This window comes from Solanum tuberosum, unplaced genomic scaffold (assembly GCF_000226075.1).
Source record: "Solanum tuberosum cultivar DM 1-3 516 R44 unplaced genomic scaffold, SolTub_3.0 scf00808, whole genome shotgun sequence".
NCBI lineage: Eukaryota > Viridiplantae > Streptophyta > Magnoliopsida > Solanales > Solanaceae > Solanum > Solanum tuberosum.
The window spans coordinates 9,918-29,929 of NW_006239734.1; the positions used below are offsets into that span (position 1 = coordinate 9,918).

At 29.5% G+C, this 20,012-nt stretch overlaps 2 protein-coding genes across 2 annotated transcripts; both read left to right on the top strand.

The window, feature by feature from the left end:
* Positions 1-491: 491 nt before the first annotated feature.
* Positions 492-9,507, top strand: LOC107059088 (exopolygalacturonase-like; the record flags this gene model as incomplete). The annotated part of the gene is made up of 3 exons (XM_015305499.1): positions 492-1,004; positions 7,961-8,473; positions 9,265-9,507. Coding segments are annotated over 3 exons (1,269 nt in total), but the record flags the coding sequence as incomplete, so codon positions are not given.
* Positions 9,508-15,557: 6,050 nt separating this feature from the next.
* Positions 15,558-16,888, top strand: LOC107059089 (exopolygalacturonase-like). The gene is made up of 2 exons (XM_015305500.1): positions 15,558-16,007; positions 16,646-16,888. The coding sequence occupies exons 1-2, from the start codon at positions 15,558-15,560 to the stop codon at positions 16,886-16,888; spliced, it is 693 nt and encodes a 230-aa protein (XP_015160986.1).
* Positions 16,889-20,012: the final 3,124 nt, after the last annotated feature.

Genomic DNA, 20,012 nt, shown 5'->3' on the forward strand with positions numbered 1-20,012 from the left:
ATTTGGGGTACAAGACCGGATTGGTGCGGATTTTCAAATATCAAATCGAATTATTTGTGTCGGATTTTAAAATTGATAAATCAAATCAAACTAATAAAATTTGGGTTTTTCAACCTCGGATTTTTGGATTTTTTGGATTTTTTTGGGTAAAGTAATCATACAAACAAATAATGAACTTATGCTCCAAATATTCTTTAGTCCTATCAAAATATGCGATTTGGTTGGATTTTTTATTTAACTTAATAAAGTTTGTGTTATTTCCTTGATCTTTTTATGGTTACGATTTATTATTTTTTTGTGTGCATTTGAAATTACAATGTGAAGTTACTAACTTTTTTTTTTTACCCTCCCTAGGAACTCCCACCCCATTTGCTCCCTTGGTGACTCGAACTCGCAACTTTCGGGTTGGAAGTGAGGGGTGCTTACCATCCGAGCAACTCGCTCTTGTTTGTGAAGTTACTAACTAAATATTATTTTCAATGGTTTTTTAGACTATTGGATTGAGTTCTATCCAAGATGCAATTGTGCACGATATACACGCTATCAATAGCAAGATGTTCCATTTCGATGTCTATAATTGCAATAACGTGACATTAAGTCATGTAAATATAATTGCACCAAGTGATAGTCCCAACACTGATGGAATTCACATTAGTTTATCGTCAAATATTCGAGTTTTTGATTTCAACATTGATACTGAAGATGATTGTATATCTATCTTTGCTGGAAGTCAAAATGTTAATATTTCTGGAGGTACTTGTGGCCCTGGCCATGGATTAAGCATTGGAAGCTTAGGGAATAAGCCAAATGAAGTTGTTAAGGATGTACATGTTAAAAATTGTACTCTTATAGCTACTCAAAATGGAATGAGGATTAAGTCTTGGGCATCATCAAATGTTGGTGAAGCAACAAGTATTAGTTTTGAGGATATTATAATGGACAAGGTGAATAATCCTATTATTATTGATCAACATTATTGTCCTTCACATACTTGCAGTTTTCAGGTACCAATCGTTTTTTTCCTTCTTTTCACCTTCAAATTTTATATATTGAGTATGTTGTAAGCAGGGACGGAGCTAAGTGGGGTTTTTCGGACAAATCCAATAGTTTTTTTGTAGTTTCTGTATTTGTGAACTGCCTAACAAAACTGATTGATAGCTCAGTGTTAAGAAATTAGTGGTGAAAATGTTTTCCACTCTAGTGTTGTGGGTTTGAACCCCACTACCCACTACTAACAAAAGTTTCTATATTTTTTTTTAAAAAAAAAAAACATGTTTTGCAATTATTTTTTTTTCCGTCCTAAAATTTAGAACCCCTAAGAATGTTTTGTAATATTTTTCTCTTCCGCCCTAAAATTTTAAACTTCCAAACATGTTTTGTAATATTTTTCTCTTTGGTCCTAAAATTTAGAATCCCCAAACTCCTAGTTCTGGTTCCACCTCTAATCGTTAGTCATGTTCAATAAAAATAATTTTTTGGATGATATTTTTTCTTGATTGGTGAAATTCTTGAATATGAAAGATGTATAAAAAAAATGAGTTATTTTTTTTGTTTTGTTTTGTGAATTAAACATATTTTAGTATCCCAAACACACAAATTTCTTAGGTCATGTGAAATATAAAAATTTGTATAAGCTTTATACTTTGTATTAATTTATTGATTTCACTCTCATTTTTTTTAATTTTTAGAAAAGCTTAGTGCAAATCAAGGATGTGACTTTCAACAACATAAGAGGAACTTCAAATTCATTGGTAGCTATGAATTTCAATTGCAGTTCTTCATTACCTTGTCAAAAAATCAATCTTAATGATATTAAGTTGATTACTGATAATAACGCTAAACCTACAATCGCATCGTGTGCTAATGCCATAGGACAAGCCACCGGCATCGAGTTACCTCCGAGTTGCTTAAAGCCTGTTCTTGAATCTTGAACTTAGGGTTATTCGAATTTTGAAAAAGTTAGAAAGAGAACATTCGATGGTTTTTTATAGATTGAGGATTTTTTTGTACTCGATTTCTTCAAATAATAATTCTTAATCCACTTAATCATTCTTGATATATATATTATTGATCTTATATGAGATTTTATTATTTTTAAATTTTAAAAACTTCTTTCTGTTGAGGCGTTGATGATGATTGTTACATAAATGTTAGTAGTATTCTATAAGCAAAATGAGCATTTGAAAGAATTGAGCTTTTTTATTTGATTGATTATATCGATAAGAGTTTTATCTTTTACTTGTATAATTTTTTTAATACTTTTTATTCAGAATTAAGTCTAAACGTTAATAAGATTGTGATTAGTGGGACTTATGTTTTAAGAAACATTCAAGATAAGGCAGTACTTTTTTAAATTCATATATATTATCTATTGATCTCAATTTTTTTCACTAAATAGAAATTCAAAAATATTTTTATATGCTTTACATTATTAAAAAAAAATGAAGTGAAAAAATGACATAATATACTACGTATTAGATATAATTGACTCTAGAAAAAAATTTCAAAAGACATTATGATTTCTTTTCTTTTATTTTGATGAGTTGTGATTCGAGCCATTATAAAAGATACTATCTATCTCATTGATAAGAATTGATATAAATTTCACTCACTATTTTAGAGAAGCTAATAAAGTAGCGAATTATCTAATGAAATAGATCACAACGATTAACTATCTACAACAATTTTACGTAAGTGTTAGAGAGTGCTAAAGGCTCATTCTTTCTCTTCTTCTTTTTTTGATGACAAGGGAAACCCGCAGCTGCTACTTTTTGGGTGTGCACATGGTAAAACCCCCGCTCCTATGCAATAACTCGCAAACCACATAGGAGAGGTAACCCGTACTAGGCAAGCTTGGTGCGACAAGCTCGACCCAGAAAGCAAACCCCTTGCTTTCGCTGGCAAGGGATTTCAAACTTGAAACCTCCAACATGGAAATCCAAGCCCAAACCACTAGGCCACCCCGAATGGTAAGCCTCATTCTTTCTCGACAAAGCGCAAATGCCTAGATTTAGGATCAACTATGACAAGGTCAATTTTTTTTATGCTAATTAATCTTTGTAGATTAGAGAATATGTGACATTCTTTAGCTAAGTATTCTCTCTTTTGTTTTTCATCTGATTACTTGATATCATTGATTCAGGCAATTTTTTTAGTAGTTTGGGGTTATTCAACAAAAATTAGATGATCTTTTAATTTGTTTGTGTGTGTTAGTATATGATTTTTTTTGATGATATGAATTTTGAAAACTATTTTTATAAAATCCTTACAAGATCCTCTGTAATGTCCAAGGGGAACAATACCTATAGTCTCACAATGATATTTTATATTTAGGGTCACACAACAAGAATTAAGTGGTTTTTTCAGTTATGTGTGTGTTAGTACATGAAGTTGTAGTGATATGGATTTCGGACACTTTTTTTTGTAAAAACTTTACAAGACCCTCCATAATGATTTGGGGAAACAATACCTATAGCATAACTTTGATTCACAACACTTTTTAGCATTTAGAGGTCACTCAATAAGATGTAAGCGATTTTCCCAATTTTTTCGTGTCTTATAACATGAATTTTTTGGTGATGGATTTTGAGAAAATTTTTTGCAAAAACTTTATAGGACCCTCCGTAATGACATGGGAAAACAATACATATAGTGCCACTATGACCACGCCACTTTATCAACACTCAACAGGAATTAGGCGATTTTCTCAATTTTTTATGTGAATTAGTACATGACGTTTTTGGTGATATAAATTTCGGACACTTTTTTAACAAAATCATACGATATGTGAGAGAATAAGACATGAAGTCTCGAAACTCAAGAGATAGCCAATCAACATGATAAAGAAAAATCAAAGAATAGAATTTTTTTTTGAGATGTCCTATAGCCTCTCGAAGATAAATACAGGCGTTATCGTATAAATCTGCAAGTCTCTACTAAACTCTAGCTGTTGTAACTGTAAGGCTAGTGATCAATCTAGACACGTTGGTATCTTATTATCATGATAGGGCCTACCAAATTCCCCCATATATGAATCAACAATTTGCCAACATAGAAACATTTTTAAGAAATGTGGAAGAAATAAACAATAAAGTAAATAGTTTTAAAACTCATTCTTTTCATAAGTAAAAATAAGAAGTGCAAAAGTTAAGTCAATCTCAAAATCTAGTATCGCTAGTACAAAAGTTTACTAAACATACAATTGTTTACTGCATCAAAATGTTTCAAGTCAATTCAAGTATTCGAAATTATTTTCCATAGAATATCATGTCAATTTAAGTACTTAAAATCATTTTCCTTTGGGTTTCATGTCAATTTATTTACTGAATCATGACTATATAAGCTATTCCAATATTGAGAGATTTAATATAGATGGAATTCATGGAAGCAGATCGTCATTATAATATCTTTGCTCGCGATAATTATAACCTCTCGAAAGAATCGATGACTTCATCAAAGATGTGACGCTAGTACACCTAAGACTTTTTAGTTGATTAATTATAAATATAGCCCCAGAGCTATGGAACAAAGAATTATCTCGGACCTAGACGGACATAATCAATTTTACTATTGCATATCGCAATCAGCTCATAATCGCAATTTTTTCACTCAATATTTATTTTTGTTCTTTTATTTTGCGTATATGCAGTGCAATGTGAGATCATCTAACTTGATTGATAAAAAAAAAATATCTATAGTCAACTCACAAATGATGTTAACAAAATATAATTTTGAGCTACTAGTAAAAATTCGCTATACACAATGACACTAATTTAATTTCAAAAAATTAACAGTCTCTAGTAAATAACAGTACAATCTAGGGGTGAGCATGATACGGTATTGAAAAGTTTGATACGGTTATTTGATTTACAATTTTTTAAAAATATTATTTCATTATCATATCAAATTAATTCGGTATGATTTGGTATTTATAGATCGATTTGGTACTTTATGGTATTGTAAATCGTTTACTATAGTTTGGTCAACTTCAAGTTTTTAACTTACATATATTCATATAATAAAGAATTATGACTTTGACTTTTTTAAAAACGTCTCAAATATTATATCATACTAATACCTTATACATGTAAAAAATATTCAAGATAAAGTACAAACAATTGTCTTTGTTAATCAATCACCCAAAACAAACATTTAAATCATGATAGAGTAATCAAAATTTCAACATATAAATAATTAGTTAGGTGCGGTATTCGTATTTTGGTATTGTTTTTTATAAATATCAAATACCATACTGAATACCAAACTTTTTAAAATACATATCAAATACCATAAAATCTGAATCACGATGTTAAAATCTTTTATTTCGATATGATATATTCGATATCTACCATACCATGTCCACCGCTAATACAACGATTCTCATAAGCCTAGCTGGTGGTTCAGTCAACTTACCATGATATTCATTCAACTTACCATGATATTCATTCAACATACCATGATATATATTCATTTTTCTTTCTTTGCAACTCACTAATAATTGAATATAAATTGTCAAAAATAATATTTGTCAAGACTATTAAGGAAATAGTTTAATGAAGGAACCACAATTTGAAAAGGGTGATTGGACAACAAATCTCTTAGGTATAATTGAGTCATTTGGGAAGTCAAAATATGAGGGGAAAAGAAGGTGTATATAAACACAAGTGAAAAAAGAAAAAAATAAAGAACAAAGAACAAAACATAAATGGCTTCAAATTTTTGTTTGAAAATAGTTTTTATATTAAACCTTATTTTTGTATGCACTAATGCTGATGACAAAAATTTTAGTGTCATTTCCTATGGTGCCAAAGCAGATGGAGTGACAGATGATAGCGAGGTGTGAACCAATCACTTTACCTTTAAATGCATTTTTAATTATTTGTCATTTTTTATATACACACGTTATATAGCAAAAATAGCTTTTAGCGGTAAACAATATGTACATTAACAAAGAGTGTTGATATTTTTACCAACATTAGTTAATTGTCATTACATTCAATGTCGCTATAAGTTTTAGAGACATTTACTAATTATCATGAAAAAAACATATTTAGCGATAATTAAATTATTGATAATTACTTGCCACTGAAGATCAGTTTTGACATAGCAAAAAGTCCCATTTTTTTTCTTTTTTATGTGTCTTTATTTTTATTTAATTCATTATTACATGTAAAACAATGTCTTCTTCTTCTTTTTTGTAAATGAGTAAATATAGGTTTTTTTGTTTTTCACTCGGTGTTTTAATTAATTGTCATTTTTATATATATGCAAACACTACAATAAAAACAGCTTTTAGTTGCAATTGATATGCATATTAACAAAAAGTGTTAATGTCTTTATCAACATTAGTTAATTGTTATTGCATCCAATGTTGCTATAAGTGTTAGGGGCATTTACCAATTACCATGAAAAAAAAACATATTTAGTGGCAATTAAATTATTATTGTTAATTAATTGCCGCTAAAGATTAGTTTTGACATAGTAAAAGTCCCATTTTACTTTTAAGTGTCTTTAATTTTATTTAAGTCATTATTACATGTATAATGATGTCTTCTTCTTTTATTCATTGGTTTTCATCCGGTGTTCGGTATCCATATTGGAGTTCGATTAAATTCGAATTTGCACCGGAAGTCCCACATTGGTGGGTAAAAGCACTCCCTAACAAAGGGGATTCCGAACCCAAGGGGACTCAAACCCTAGACCTCTTGATTAAGGATAAAGTAGTACTTACCACTCCACCACAACCCTCGTTGGTAGTAAATATAGTTGTCACTCATGTATATATAACAAATTTAGTGTCTAATTAAATATTCTTTTACTAATTTTTTTACTTTTTTATAAATAAAAGGTATTTTTGAAAGCTTGGATGGATGCATGCAAATGGAATGGAGACGCTACATTTTTGATACCTTTAGGAACATATATGATATATGGTGCAAATTTTATTGGACCATGTAAAGGATCCTTAATTGTTAAAATTCAAGGAGTTATTAAGGCTTCAACAAATCCTAAAATATTTTGCAAGGATTCTTGGATTTCTTTTGAACATTTAAATAACTTAGAGATTGAAGGGGGTGGAACTTTAGATGGACAAGGAGCTTCTGCTTGGAGAAACCCTCAATGTGCAACTCGTCCTTATGTAAGTTTTCATTAGTTTTTTTTATCCACGTTGAAATCCCAACTAAATTTAAATTTGTGCTGGGAGGTCCCATATTGAGAAGGTTAAGTGCTCCTTAACAAAGGTGACTTTGTACCCAAGAGGCCTCGAACCTGAAACCTCTTGGTTAAGGATGAAGGAGTACTTACCAGTTTTCATTAGTTATACTATATTTTTTTGTCTAAATTATTTTGATTAAGATTATTTATACTGAATTTCACGTTATCTATTTCTTTTTTAATTAAAAAAAATGCTTATTTGATGAAGCATTAGATGAAAGTTAAAGTGAAAAATAAATCATTATTTGACACAATTAAAATTTTAATTTTGGTCAGTATATTAATTTGTGTTCTTATTTTATTGTATTCATTTTGTGCCTCCTCTTGTGAAAGGTAAAGTAAATATTTTAAAAATAGTTTGTACTACTATTAGGTCACAAATTTGGGGTACATGATCGGATTAGTGCGAGTTTTTCAAATATCAAATCGAATTATTTGTATCGGATTTTAAAATTGATAAATCAAATCAAACTAATAAATTTTGAGTTTTTCAACCTCGGATTTTTTGGGTTTTTCGAATTTTTTTGGGTAAAGTAATCATACAAACAAATAATGAACTTATGCTCCAAATATTCTTAAGTCCTATCAAAATATGCGATTTGATTCTATTTTCGATTTAACTTAATAAAGTTTGTGTTATTTCCTTGATCTTTTTATGGTTTCGATTTATTATGTTTTTGTGTGCATTTGAAATTATAATGTGAAGTTAATTACTAACTAAATATTATTTTCAATGTTTTTTTAGACTATTGGATTGAGTTCTATCCAAAATGCAATTGTGCACGATATACACGCTATCAATAGCAAGATGTTCCATTTCGATGTCTATAATTGCAATAACGTGACATTAAGTCATGTTAACATAATTGCACCAAGCGATAGTCCTAACACCGATGGAATTCACATTAGCACATCGTCAAATATTCGAGTTTTTGATTCCAACATTGGTACTGGAGATGATTGTATATCTATATTTGCTGGAAGTCAAAACATTAATATTTCTGGAGTCACTTGTGGCCCTGGCCATGGAATAAGCATCGGAAGCTTAGGGAATAAGCCAAATGAAGTTGTCAAGGATGTACATGTTAAAAATTGTACTCTTATAGCTACTCAAAATGGAATGAGGATTAAGTCTTGGGCATCATCAAATGTTGGTGAAGCAACAAGTATTAGTTTTGAGGATATTATAATGGACAAGGTGAATAATCCTATTATTATTGATCAACATTATTGTCCTTCACATACTTGCAGTTTTCAGGTACCAATTGCTTTTTCCCTTCTTTTCACCTTCAAATTTTATATATTGAGTATGTTGTAAGGAGGGGCGGAGCTAAGTGGGGTTTGGGGGTTCGGACAAATTCAATAGTTTTTTTGTAGATTTTGTATTTGTGAACTGCCTAACAAAATTGATTGATAGTTCAATATTAAGAAATTAGTGGTGAAAATGTTTTCCACTCTAGTGTTGTGGGTTTGTACCCCACTACCCACTACTAACAAAAGTTTCTATTAATTTATTTATTTTTAAAAACATGTTTTTGCAATATTTCTCTTTCCGTCCTAAAATTTAGAACCCCCAAGAATGTTTTGTAATATTTTTCTCTTCCGCCCTAAAATTTAAAACTCCCAAACATGTTTTGTAATATTTTTCTCTTCCGTCCTAAAATTTAGAACCCTAAGCATGTTTTATAATATTTTTCTCTTCCCCCCTAAAATTTAAATCCATCAAACATGTTTTGTAATATTTTTCGCTTTCGTCCTAAAATTTAGAATCCCCAAACTCATAATTCTGATTCTGCCTCTAATAGTTAGTCATGTTCAATAAAAATAATTTTTTGGATAATATTTTTTCTTGATTGGTGAAATTCTTGAATATGAAAGATACATGAAAAAAATAAGGAGTTAATTTTTTTGTTTTGTTTTGTGAATTAAACATATTTTAGTATCCCAAACACACAAATTTCTTATGTCATGTGAAATATGAAAATTTGTATAAGCTTTATACTTTGTATTAATTTATTGATTTCACTCTCATTTTTTTTTTATTTGTAGAAAAGCTTAGTGCAAATCAAGGATGTGATATTCAACAACATAAGGGGAACTTCAAATTCATTGGTGGCAGTGAATTTCAATTGCAGTTCTTCATTGCCTTGTCAAAAAATCAATCTTAATGATATTAAGTTGATTACTGATAATAACGCTAAACCTACAATTGCAACGTGTGCTAATGCCATAGGACACGCCACCGGCATCGAGTTACCTCCGAGTTGCTTAAAGCCTGCTCTTGAATCTTGAACTTAGGGTTATTTGAATTTTAAAAAAGTTAGAAAGAGAACGTTCGATGATTTCTTATAGATTGAGATTTTTTTGTACTCGATCGATTTCTTCAAATAATAATTCTTAATCCACTGGATCATTCTTGAGACATTATTGATCATATATGGGATTTTATTATTTTTAATTTTGAAAAACTTCTTTTTGTTGAGGCATGATGATTGTTACAGAAATGTTAGCAGTATTCTATAAGCAAAATGAGCATTTGAACAAAAATCGAGCTTTTTTTTTATTGATTATATCGGTAAGAGTTTTATCTTTTACTTGTATAATTTTTTTAATACTTTTAATTCAGAATTAAGTCTAAACGTTAATATGATTGTGATTAGTGGGACTTATATTTTAAGAAACATTCAAAGTTAAGGCAATACTTTTTTAAAATTTTTATTATCCATTGATCTCAATTTTTTTCACTAAATAGAAATTCAAAAATATTTTTATATGCTTCACATTATTAAAAAAGAATTGAAGTGAAAAAATGACTTAATATACTATGTATAAGATATAATCGACGCTAGAAAAATTCTTTAAAAGACATTGTGATTTCTTTTCTTTTATTTTGATGAGTTGTGATTCGAGCCATTATAAAAGATACTATCTATCTCATTGATAAGAATTGATATAAATTTCACTCACTATTTTAGAGAAGCTAATAAAGTAGCGGATTATCTAATGAAATAGATCACAACGATTAACTATCTACAACAATTTTACTGAAGTGTTAGAGAGTGCTAAAGGCTCATTCTTTCTCTTCTTCTTTTTTACGACAAGGAAAACCCACAGCCGCTACCTTTTGGGTGTGCATATGGTAAAAACCCCGCTCCTATGCAATAGCTCGCAAACCACATAGGAGAGGTAACCCGCACTAGGCAAGCCCGGTGCGACAAGCTCGACCCAAAAGGCAAACCCCTTGCTTTCACTGGCAAGGGGTTTCAAACTTGAAACCTCCAATATGAAAGTCCATGCCCAAATCACTAGGCCACCCCGAAGGGTAAGCCTCATTCTTTCTCGACAAAGCGCAAATGCCTAGATTTAGGATCAACTATGACAAGGTCAAATTTTTTTATGCTAATTAATCTTTGTAGATTAGAGAATATGTAACATTCTTTAGCTAAGTATTCTCTCTTTTGTTTTTCGGCGGATTACTTGATATCATGATTCAGGCAATTTTTTTTGTAATGACCTAGGGGAACAATACCTATAGTCTCACAATGATTCACGTCATATTTTAGTATTTAGGGTCACACAACAAGAATTAAGTGGTTTTTCAGTTATTTGTGTGTTAGTACGCGAAGTTTTAGTGATATGGATTTCGGATACTTTTTTTTGTAAAAACTTTACAAGACCCTCCATAATGACCTGAGGGAACAATACATATAGCATAACTTTGATTCGCGCCACTTTTTAGCATTTAGAGGTCACTCAATAAGATGTAAGCGATTTTCTCAATTTTTTCGTGTCTTATAACATGAATTTTTTGGTGATGGATTTTGAGAATTTTTTTTGCAAAAACTTTACAAGATCCTCTGTAATAACATGGGAAAACAATACGTATAGTGCCACTATGACCACGCCACTTTTTCAACATTTAGGGACCACTCAACCGAAATTAGGCGGTTTTCTCAATTTTTCATGTGAATTAGTATATGACGTTTTTGGTGATATAAATTTTGAACATTTTTTTAACAAAATCATATGATATGTGAGAGAATAAAACATGAAGTCTCGAAACTCAAGAGATAGCCAATCAACATGATAAAGAAAAATCAAAGAATAGATTTTTTTTTTTTTAAAGATGTCCTATAGCCTCTTAGAAGATAAATACAGGCGTTATCGTATAAATATGCAAGTTTCTACCAAACTCTAGCTCTTGTGCCTGTAAGGCTAGTGATCAATCTAGACACGTTGGTATCTTATTATCATGATAGGGCCTCCCAAATTCCCCCATAGATGAATCAACAATTTGCCAACATAGAAACATTTTAAAGAAATGTGGAAGAAATAAACAATAAAGTAAATAGTTTTAAAACTCATTCTTTCATAAGTAAAAATAAGAAGTGCAAAAGTTAAGTCAATCTCAAAATCTAGTATCTCTAGTACAAAAGTTTACTAAACATACAATTGTTTACTACATCAAAATGTTTCACGTCAATTCAAGTATTCGAAATTATTTTTCATAGAATATCATGTCAATTTAAGTACTTAAAATCATTTCCTTTGGGTTTCATGTCAATTTATTTACTGAATCATGACTATATAAGCTATTCCAATATTGAGAGATTTAATATAGATGGAATTCATGGAAGCAGACCGTCATTATAATATCTTTGCTCGCGATAATTATAACCTCTCGGAAGAATCGATGACTGCATCAAAAATGTGATGCTAGTACATATATCTGAGACTTTTTAATTGGTTAATTGTAAATAGCCCCAGGAATATGAAACAAAAGGTTATCTCGGACCTAGACGGACATAATCAATTGTACTATTGCATATCGCAATCAGCTCATAATCGCAATTTTTTCACTCAATATTTATTTTTGTTCTTTTATTTTGCGTATATGCAGTGTAATGTGAGATCATCTAACTTGATTAATAAAAAAATATATCTATAGTCAACTCACAAATGATGTTAACAAAATATAATTTTGAGCTACTTTTATAGTAAAAATTCGCTATTCACAATGACACTCATTTCATTTCAAAAAATTAACAGTCTCTAGTAAATAACAGTACAATCTAGGGGTGAGTATGATACGGTATTGAAAAGTATGGTACGGTTATTTGATTTATGATCTAAAAATATTATTTCATTATCATATCAAATTAATTCGGTATGATTTGATATTTTAAAAATTGATTTTGGTATTTATGGTATTGTAATTGTTTACTATAGTTAGTCAACTTCAAGTTTTTAACTTACACATATTCGTATAATAAAGAATTATTACTTTGATTTTTTTTAAAACGTCTCAATTATATCATACTTACCTTATACATATAAAAATATTCAAAATAAAGTACAAACAATTCTCTTTGTTAATCAATTACCCAAAGCGAACATTTAAATCAAGATAGAGTAATCAAAATTTCAACATATAAATAATTAGTTAGGTGCAGTATTCCTATTTTGGTATTGTTTTTATAAATATCAAATACCATACTGAATACCAAACTTCTTAAAAAAAACATATCAAATACCATAAAACCTGAATCACGATGTTAAAATTTTTTATTTCGATCTGGTATATATTCGATATCTATCATACCATGTCCACGGCTAATACAACCTAACGATTCTCATAAGCCTAGCTGGTATTTCAGTCAACTTATCATGATATTCATTCAACTTACCATGATATTCATTCAACATACCATGATATTCATTCAACTAACCAGATATTCATTCAACATACCATGATATTCATTCAACTTACCAGATATTCATTCAACATACCATGATATATATTCATTTTTCTTTCTTTGCAACTCACTAAATCCAAACAAATATTTTGGGTGTAATAATTGAATATAAATTGTCAAAAATAATATTTGTCAAGACTATTAAGGAAATAGTTTAATGAAGGAACTATAATTTGAAAAGAGTGAAAGGAAAACAAATCTCTTCGGTATAATTGAGTCAACTGGAAAGTCAAAATATGAGGTGAAAAAAAGGTGTATATAAACACAAGTGAAAAAAGAAAAGATAAAGAACGAAGAACAAAATATAAATGGCTTCAAAATTTTGTTTGAAAATAGTTTTTATATTAAGCCTTATTTTTGTACGCACTAATGCTGATGACAAAATTTTTAGTGTCATTTCCTATGGTGCCAAAGCAGATGGAGTGACAGATGATAGTGAGGTGTGAACCAATCATTTTACCTTTTAATGCATTTTTAATTAATTGTCATTTTTTATATACACACAAACACTATAACTGTAATTAATATGCACATTAACAAAGAGTGTTTATATCTTTATCAATATTAGTTAATTGTCATTACATTCAATATCGCTATAAGTTTAGAAACATTTACAAATTATCATGAAAAAAAAATATTTAGCAGTAATTAAATTATTGATAATTAATTGCCGCTAAAGATCAATTTTAACATAGCAAAAGTCCCATTTTTACTTTTTAACGTGTCTTTATTTTTATTTAAGTCATTATTACATGTATAACAATGTCTTCTTCTTTTTTTCAAAATGAGTAAGTATAGGTTTTTTTGGTTTCTCATCCGGTGTTTTAATTAATTGTCATTTATATATATATACAAACACTACAACAAAATAGCTTTTAGCAGCGATTAATATGTATATTAACAAAAAATGTTAATGTCTTTATTAACATTAGTTAATTGTCATTGCATCCAATGTTGCTATAAGTGTTAGGAACATTTACTAATTACCATGAAAAAAAACATATTTAGCGGCAATTAAATTATTATTGTTAATTAACTGCCGCTAAAGATCAATTTTGACATAGTTAAAGTCCCATTTTACTTTTTAGTGTGTCTTTAATTTTATTTAAGTCATTATTACATGTATAATGATGTCTTCTTCTTTTATTCATTGGTTTTCATTCGGTGTCCGATATCCATATTGGAGTCTGACTAAATTCGGATTTGCACCGAAAGTCCCACATTAATCGGTAAAAGCACTCTCTAACAAAGGGGATTCTGAACCCAAGGGGACTCAAACCTGAGACCTCTTGGTTAAGGATAAAGTAGTATTTACCACTCCACTATAACCTTTGTTGGTAGTAAATATAGTTGTCACTCATGTATATATAACAAATTTGGTGTCTAATTAAATATTCTTTTACTATTTTTTTATTTTATTTTTTAAAATAAAAGGTATTTTTGAAAGCTTGGATGGATGCATGCAAATGGAATGGAGACGCTACATTTTTGATACCTTTAGGAACATATATGATATATGGTGCAAATTTTAATGGACCATGTAAAGGATCCTTGATTGTTAAATTTCAAGGAGTTATTAAAGCTTCAACAAATCCAAAAATATTTTGCAAGGGTTCTTGGATTTCTTTTGAATATTTAAATAACTTAGAGATTGAAGGAGGTGGAACTTTAGATGGACAAGGAGCTTCTGCTTGGGGACAATCTCAATGTGCAACTCGTCCTTATGTAAGTTTTCATTAGTTTATTTTTTCCACTCGATGTTCGGTATCCACATTGGAGTCCCGACTAAATATGAATTTGTGCTGAGAGGTCCCATATTGAAGGGTAAAACGCTCCCTAACAAAGGCGACTATGTACCTAAGAGTGCTCGACCAGAGACCTCTTGGTTAAGGATGAAGGAGAGTACTTACCAGTTTTCATTAGTTATACTATATTTTTTTGTCTAAATTATTCTGATTTGATAATTTTGATTAAGATTATTTATACTGAATTACACGTTATTTATATCTTTTTAATTAAAAAAATTGCTTATTTGATGAAGCGTTAGATGAAAGTTAAAGTGAAAAACAAATCATTATTTGACACAACTAAAATTTTAACTTTGGTCAGTAAATTAATTTGTGTTCTTATTTTGTTGTATTCATTTTGTGCCTCCTCTCGTGAAAGGTAAAGTAAAAATTAAAAAAAAAATAGTTTGTACTACTAAGGTCACAAATTAGGGGTACATGACCAGATTAGTGCGAGTTTTTCAAATATCAAATCAAATCATTTATGTTGGATTTTTAAATTTATAAATCAGATCAAAGGTTTTTCAACCTCAAATTTTTTCGGTAAAGTAATCGTACAATGAACTTGTGCTCCAAATATTTCTCAAGTCCTATCAAAATAAGCGATTTGGTTCGATTTTCTGTTTAATTTAATAAAGTTTGTGTTATTTCCTTGATTTTTTTATGGTTACGATTAATTTCTTTTGTGTGCATGTGAAGTTACTAACTAAAATATTATTTTCAATGTTTTTCTTAGACTATTGGATTGAGTTCTATCCAAAATGCAATTGTGCACGATATACACTCTATCAATAGCAAGATGTTCCATTTCGATGTCTATAATTGCAATAACGTGACATTAAGTCATGTAAATATAATTGCACCAAGTGATAGTCCCAACACCGATGGAATTCACATTAGTTTATCGTCAAATATTCGAGTTTTCGATTCCAACATTGGTACTGGAGATGATTGTATATCTATATTTGCTGGAAGTCAAAATGTTAATATTTCTGGAGTCACTTGTGGCCCTGGCCATGGAATAAGCATTGGAAGCTTAGGGAATAAGCCAAATGAAGTTGTGAAGGATGTACATGTGAAAAATTGTACTCTTATTGCTACTCAAAATGGAATGAGGATTAAGTCTTGGGCATCATCAAATGTTGGTGAAGCAACAAGTATTAGTTTTGAGGATATTATAATGGACAAGGTGAATAATCCTATTATTATTGATCAACATTATTGTCCTTCACATACTTGCAGTTTTCAGGTACCAATTGCTTTTTTCCTTCTTTATTTTCACCTTCAAATTTTATATATTGAGTATGTTGTAAGCAGGGGCAGAGCTAAATGGGGTTTGGGGGTTCGGATAAATCCAATAGCTTTTTTGTAGATTCCATATTTGTGAACTGCCTAACAAAACTGATTGATAGCTCAGTGTTAAGAAATTAGTGTTGAAAATGTTTTCCACTCTAGTGTTGTGGGTTTGAACCCCACTACACTACTAACAAAAGTTTATATTTTTAAAAAAAATCATGTTTTGCATTATTTTTCTTTCGGTCCTAAAATTTAGAACCCCCAAGCATGTTTTGTAATATTTTTCTCTTTCTTCCTAAATTTTAGAATCTTCAAACTCCTAGTTCTGATTCTGCTCTAAATAGTTAGTCATGTTCAATAAAAATAATTTTTTGAATAATGTTTTTTCTTGATTGGTGAAATTCTTGAATATGAAAGATGTATGAAAAAAATAAGGAGTTAGTTTTTTTGTTTTTTGTTTTGTGAATTAAACATATTTTAGTATCCCAAACACACAAATTTCTTATGTCATGTGGAATATGAAAATTTGTATAAGCTTTATATTTTGTATTAATTTATTGATTTCACTCTCATTTTTTTTTTAATTTGTAGAAAAGCTTAGTGCAAATCAAGGATGTGACATTCAACAACATAAGAGGAACTTCAAATTCATTGGTAGCTGTGTATTTCAATTGCAGTTCTTCCTTGCCTTGTCAAAAAATCAATCTTAATGATATTAATTTGATTACTGATAATAACTCTAAACCTACAATTGCATCGTGTGCTAATGCTAGAGGACACGCCACCGGCATCGAGTTACCTCCGAGTTGCTTAAAGCCTGCTCTTGAATCTTGAACTTAGGGTTATTCGAATTTCAAAAAAGTTAGAAAGGAAATGTTCGATGATTTCTTATAGATTGAGATTTTTTGTACTCTATTTCTTCAAATAATAATTCTTGATCAACTTAATCATTCTTGAGATTTTATTATTTTTAATTTTAAAAAACTTATTTCTGTTGAGTCATTGATGATTGTTATGGAAATACTAAAAGTATTCTATAAGCAAAATAAGCATTTGAAAAAGAATCGAATCTTTTTATTTGACTGAGTATATATCTTTTACTTGTATAATATTTTTAATACTTTTAATTTAGAATTAAATCTAAATCGTCAATATGATAGTGGTTATTATGTTTTAAGAAATATTCAAGGTTAAGGTAGAACTTTTTTGAATTCTTATTATCTATTGATCTCATTTTTTTTTCACTAAATAGAAATTAATATTTTTATATGCTTCACATTATTAAAAAAAAAATTGAAGTGAAAAAATGACTTAATATACTATGTATAAGATACTAGATGTTTAATGCCCGTGCCAACACGTGATTTGGAGTACTTTTTACATGTTTGGATCAAAATGATAAATTTACTGATCATGATTGATGCTCCAATCAAATTTCTTAAAGGAACATTGGAAAAGAACCTAATTAAACGAAGATTCTCATTAAACATCTATACTTTTTAAGTTGTACAAACTTCATTAGATGAAGTCAAAATCTTGTAGATGTGCCTGTCCACCCAAAACATTGCCTTACTCCAGTACACAATTTCCTCCATCCATATGTCTCTTCATCATTTGGTATTACCTATTTACAACAAAATATTAATAGCCTTGAGTACATATAGTTGTGTAAATATAATTGCAAGTATATTTTCCCCAAATTTCCAGCACAACTACGTACATATTTGATGCTACAACTTTAATAAGCTCAAGCTCTATCTGTATTTGTACCAACGATAAATAGATTCAAACTATCATTGCAGAATAAATTTCCTAAGCGATCATTAAAGTTCATCAAATTAATCACTTTCTCTTAATTGAAATCAAATTATTCAGTTATTACATTATCTCGTACAAAAAACAGAATAGCCATGAAAATCACATTCATAAAACAGAAGGACAAAAATATTTTTAGTTATAAGTTATTATAATTGACATGAACATTACCTATCAACCATGAAAGCAAGTCCATTCCTTGTTAGTTGATAATAATGTTCAGATGGTCCAAGTAAAAAGGAACACTTAAAATAAATATTCATAATCCCAAAATTCCAACGAATCTTTCCACGCCCTCAAATGATAAGAGTAAAAATGAAATGAATTATTAGCATAAATAAAGCTATTTAAGAAATGAAAATAAGGCCTACCTTGGTTAGAGGCATACATAAAGCTATTGTAAGAAATGAAAATAAATCAAAGGTTAAATTCAGACTTCGATTTATTATTACTAAAGAAGAGTCCAACTTTTTTCTTTATTGAGCAAAATTTCGAAACAATGCATATTCATTTATTTAACTGAATAAGACACTATGAGAGCAAACAAAGTATTATTACACAGACAAAGAAACACCTAGGAAAATTATGAATAGAAATGAAAGCAAGAATAAAATGGAGACTCATGTTAATCATCAGTTGGTATATAATTATGTAAACTACCGGAAGTCTCAGAAGATCTAATAAATTATTTTGAAAAGAAAAAAAAAACTGCAATGCTATAACTTTCAAAAAAATTAAAGCAAAAAATGGCAAAATACTCGCATGCAAGAACTTTGAATAGCCAATTTCATACACGTAGCACAAGAGAGTATTACCAAAATATCCCCAACTTAAATTGTATTGTCAACTAACAGACATGTTGATACCATATTGATACCCACTCTTCTAATATAGTAGAATAATCGACGCTAGAAAAATTCTTCAAAAGACATTGTAATTTCTTTTCTTTTATTTTGATGAATTGTAATTCAAGCCATTATGAAAGATACTATCTATCTCATTCATAAAGAATGATATTAATTTTACTTACTATTTTAGAGAAGCCAATAAAATAGCGAATTATTTAATAAAATAGATCACAACGATTAATAGAATAACTATCTACAACAATTTTAATGAAGTGTTAGAGAGTGCTAAAGACTCACTCTTACTCGACAAAGCGCAAATGTCTAGATTTAGAATCATATATGACAAAACTAATATTTTTTGTAAGCTAATTAATCTTTGTATATTAGGGAATGAATGGCATTCTTAGCTAAGTATTCTCTCTTTTTTGTTTTTGGCTGATTGCTTGATATCATGATTCAGGCAAAAAAAAATTAGTAGTTAGGGTTATTCAATAGAAATTAGATGATTTTTTAATTTGTTCGTGTGTTAGTATATGAATCTTTTGATGATATGAATTTTGGAAACTATTTTTATAAAATCTTTACAAGATCCTCTGTAATGACTTAGGGGAACAATACCTATAGGCTATAGTCTCACAATGATTTACGTCATCTCGTAGCATTTAGGATCACTCAACAAGAATTAAGTGATATTTTAAGTTATTTGTGTGTGTTAATACATGAAGTTTTAGTGATATGGATTTTGGACACTATTTTTGCAAAAACTTTACAAGACCCTCCATAATGATCTGGGGGAATAATGCTTATAGCATAACTTTGATTCACACCACTTTTTAGCATTTAGAGGTCACTCAATACGATTTAAGCGATTTTCTCAATTTTTCGTGTCTTATTACATGATTTTTTTGGTGATATGGATTTTGAGAATTTTTCTTGCAAAAACTTTACAGGACCCTCCATAATGACCTGAGGGAACAATACCTATAGCATAACTTTGATTCACACCACATTTTAGCATTTAGAGGTCACTCAGTAGGATTTAAGCGATTTTCTCAATTTTTCGTGTCTTATTACATGATTTTTTTTGGTGATATGAATTTTGAGAATTTTTTTTGCAAAAACTTTGCAGGACCCTCCGTAGTGATCTGAGGAAAGTATACATATAGTGTCACTATGATCACACCACTTTTTCAGCATTTAGGGACCACTCAACAGGAATTAGGCGGTTTTCTCAATTTTTCATGTGAGTTAGTTCATGATGTTTTTGGTGATATAAATTTCGGACACATTTTTAG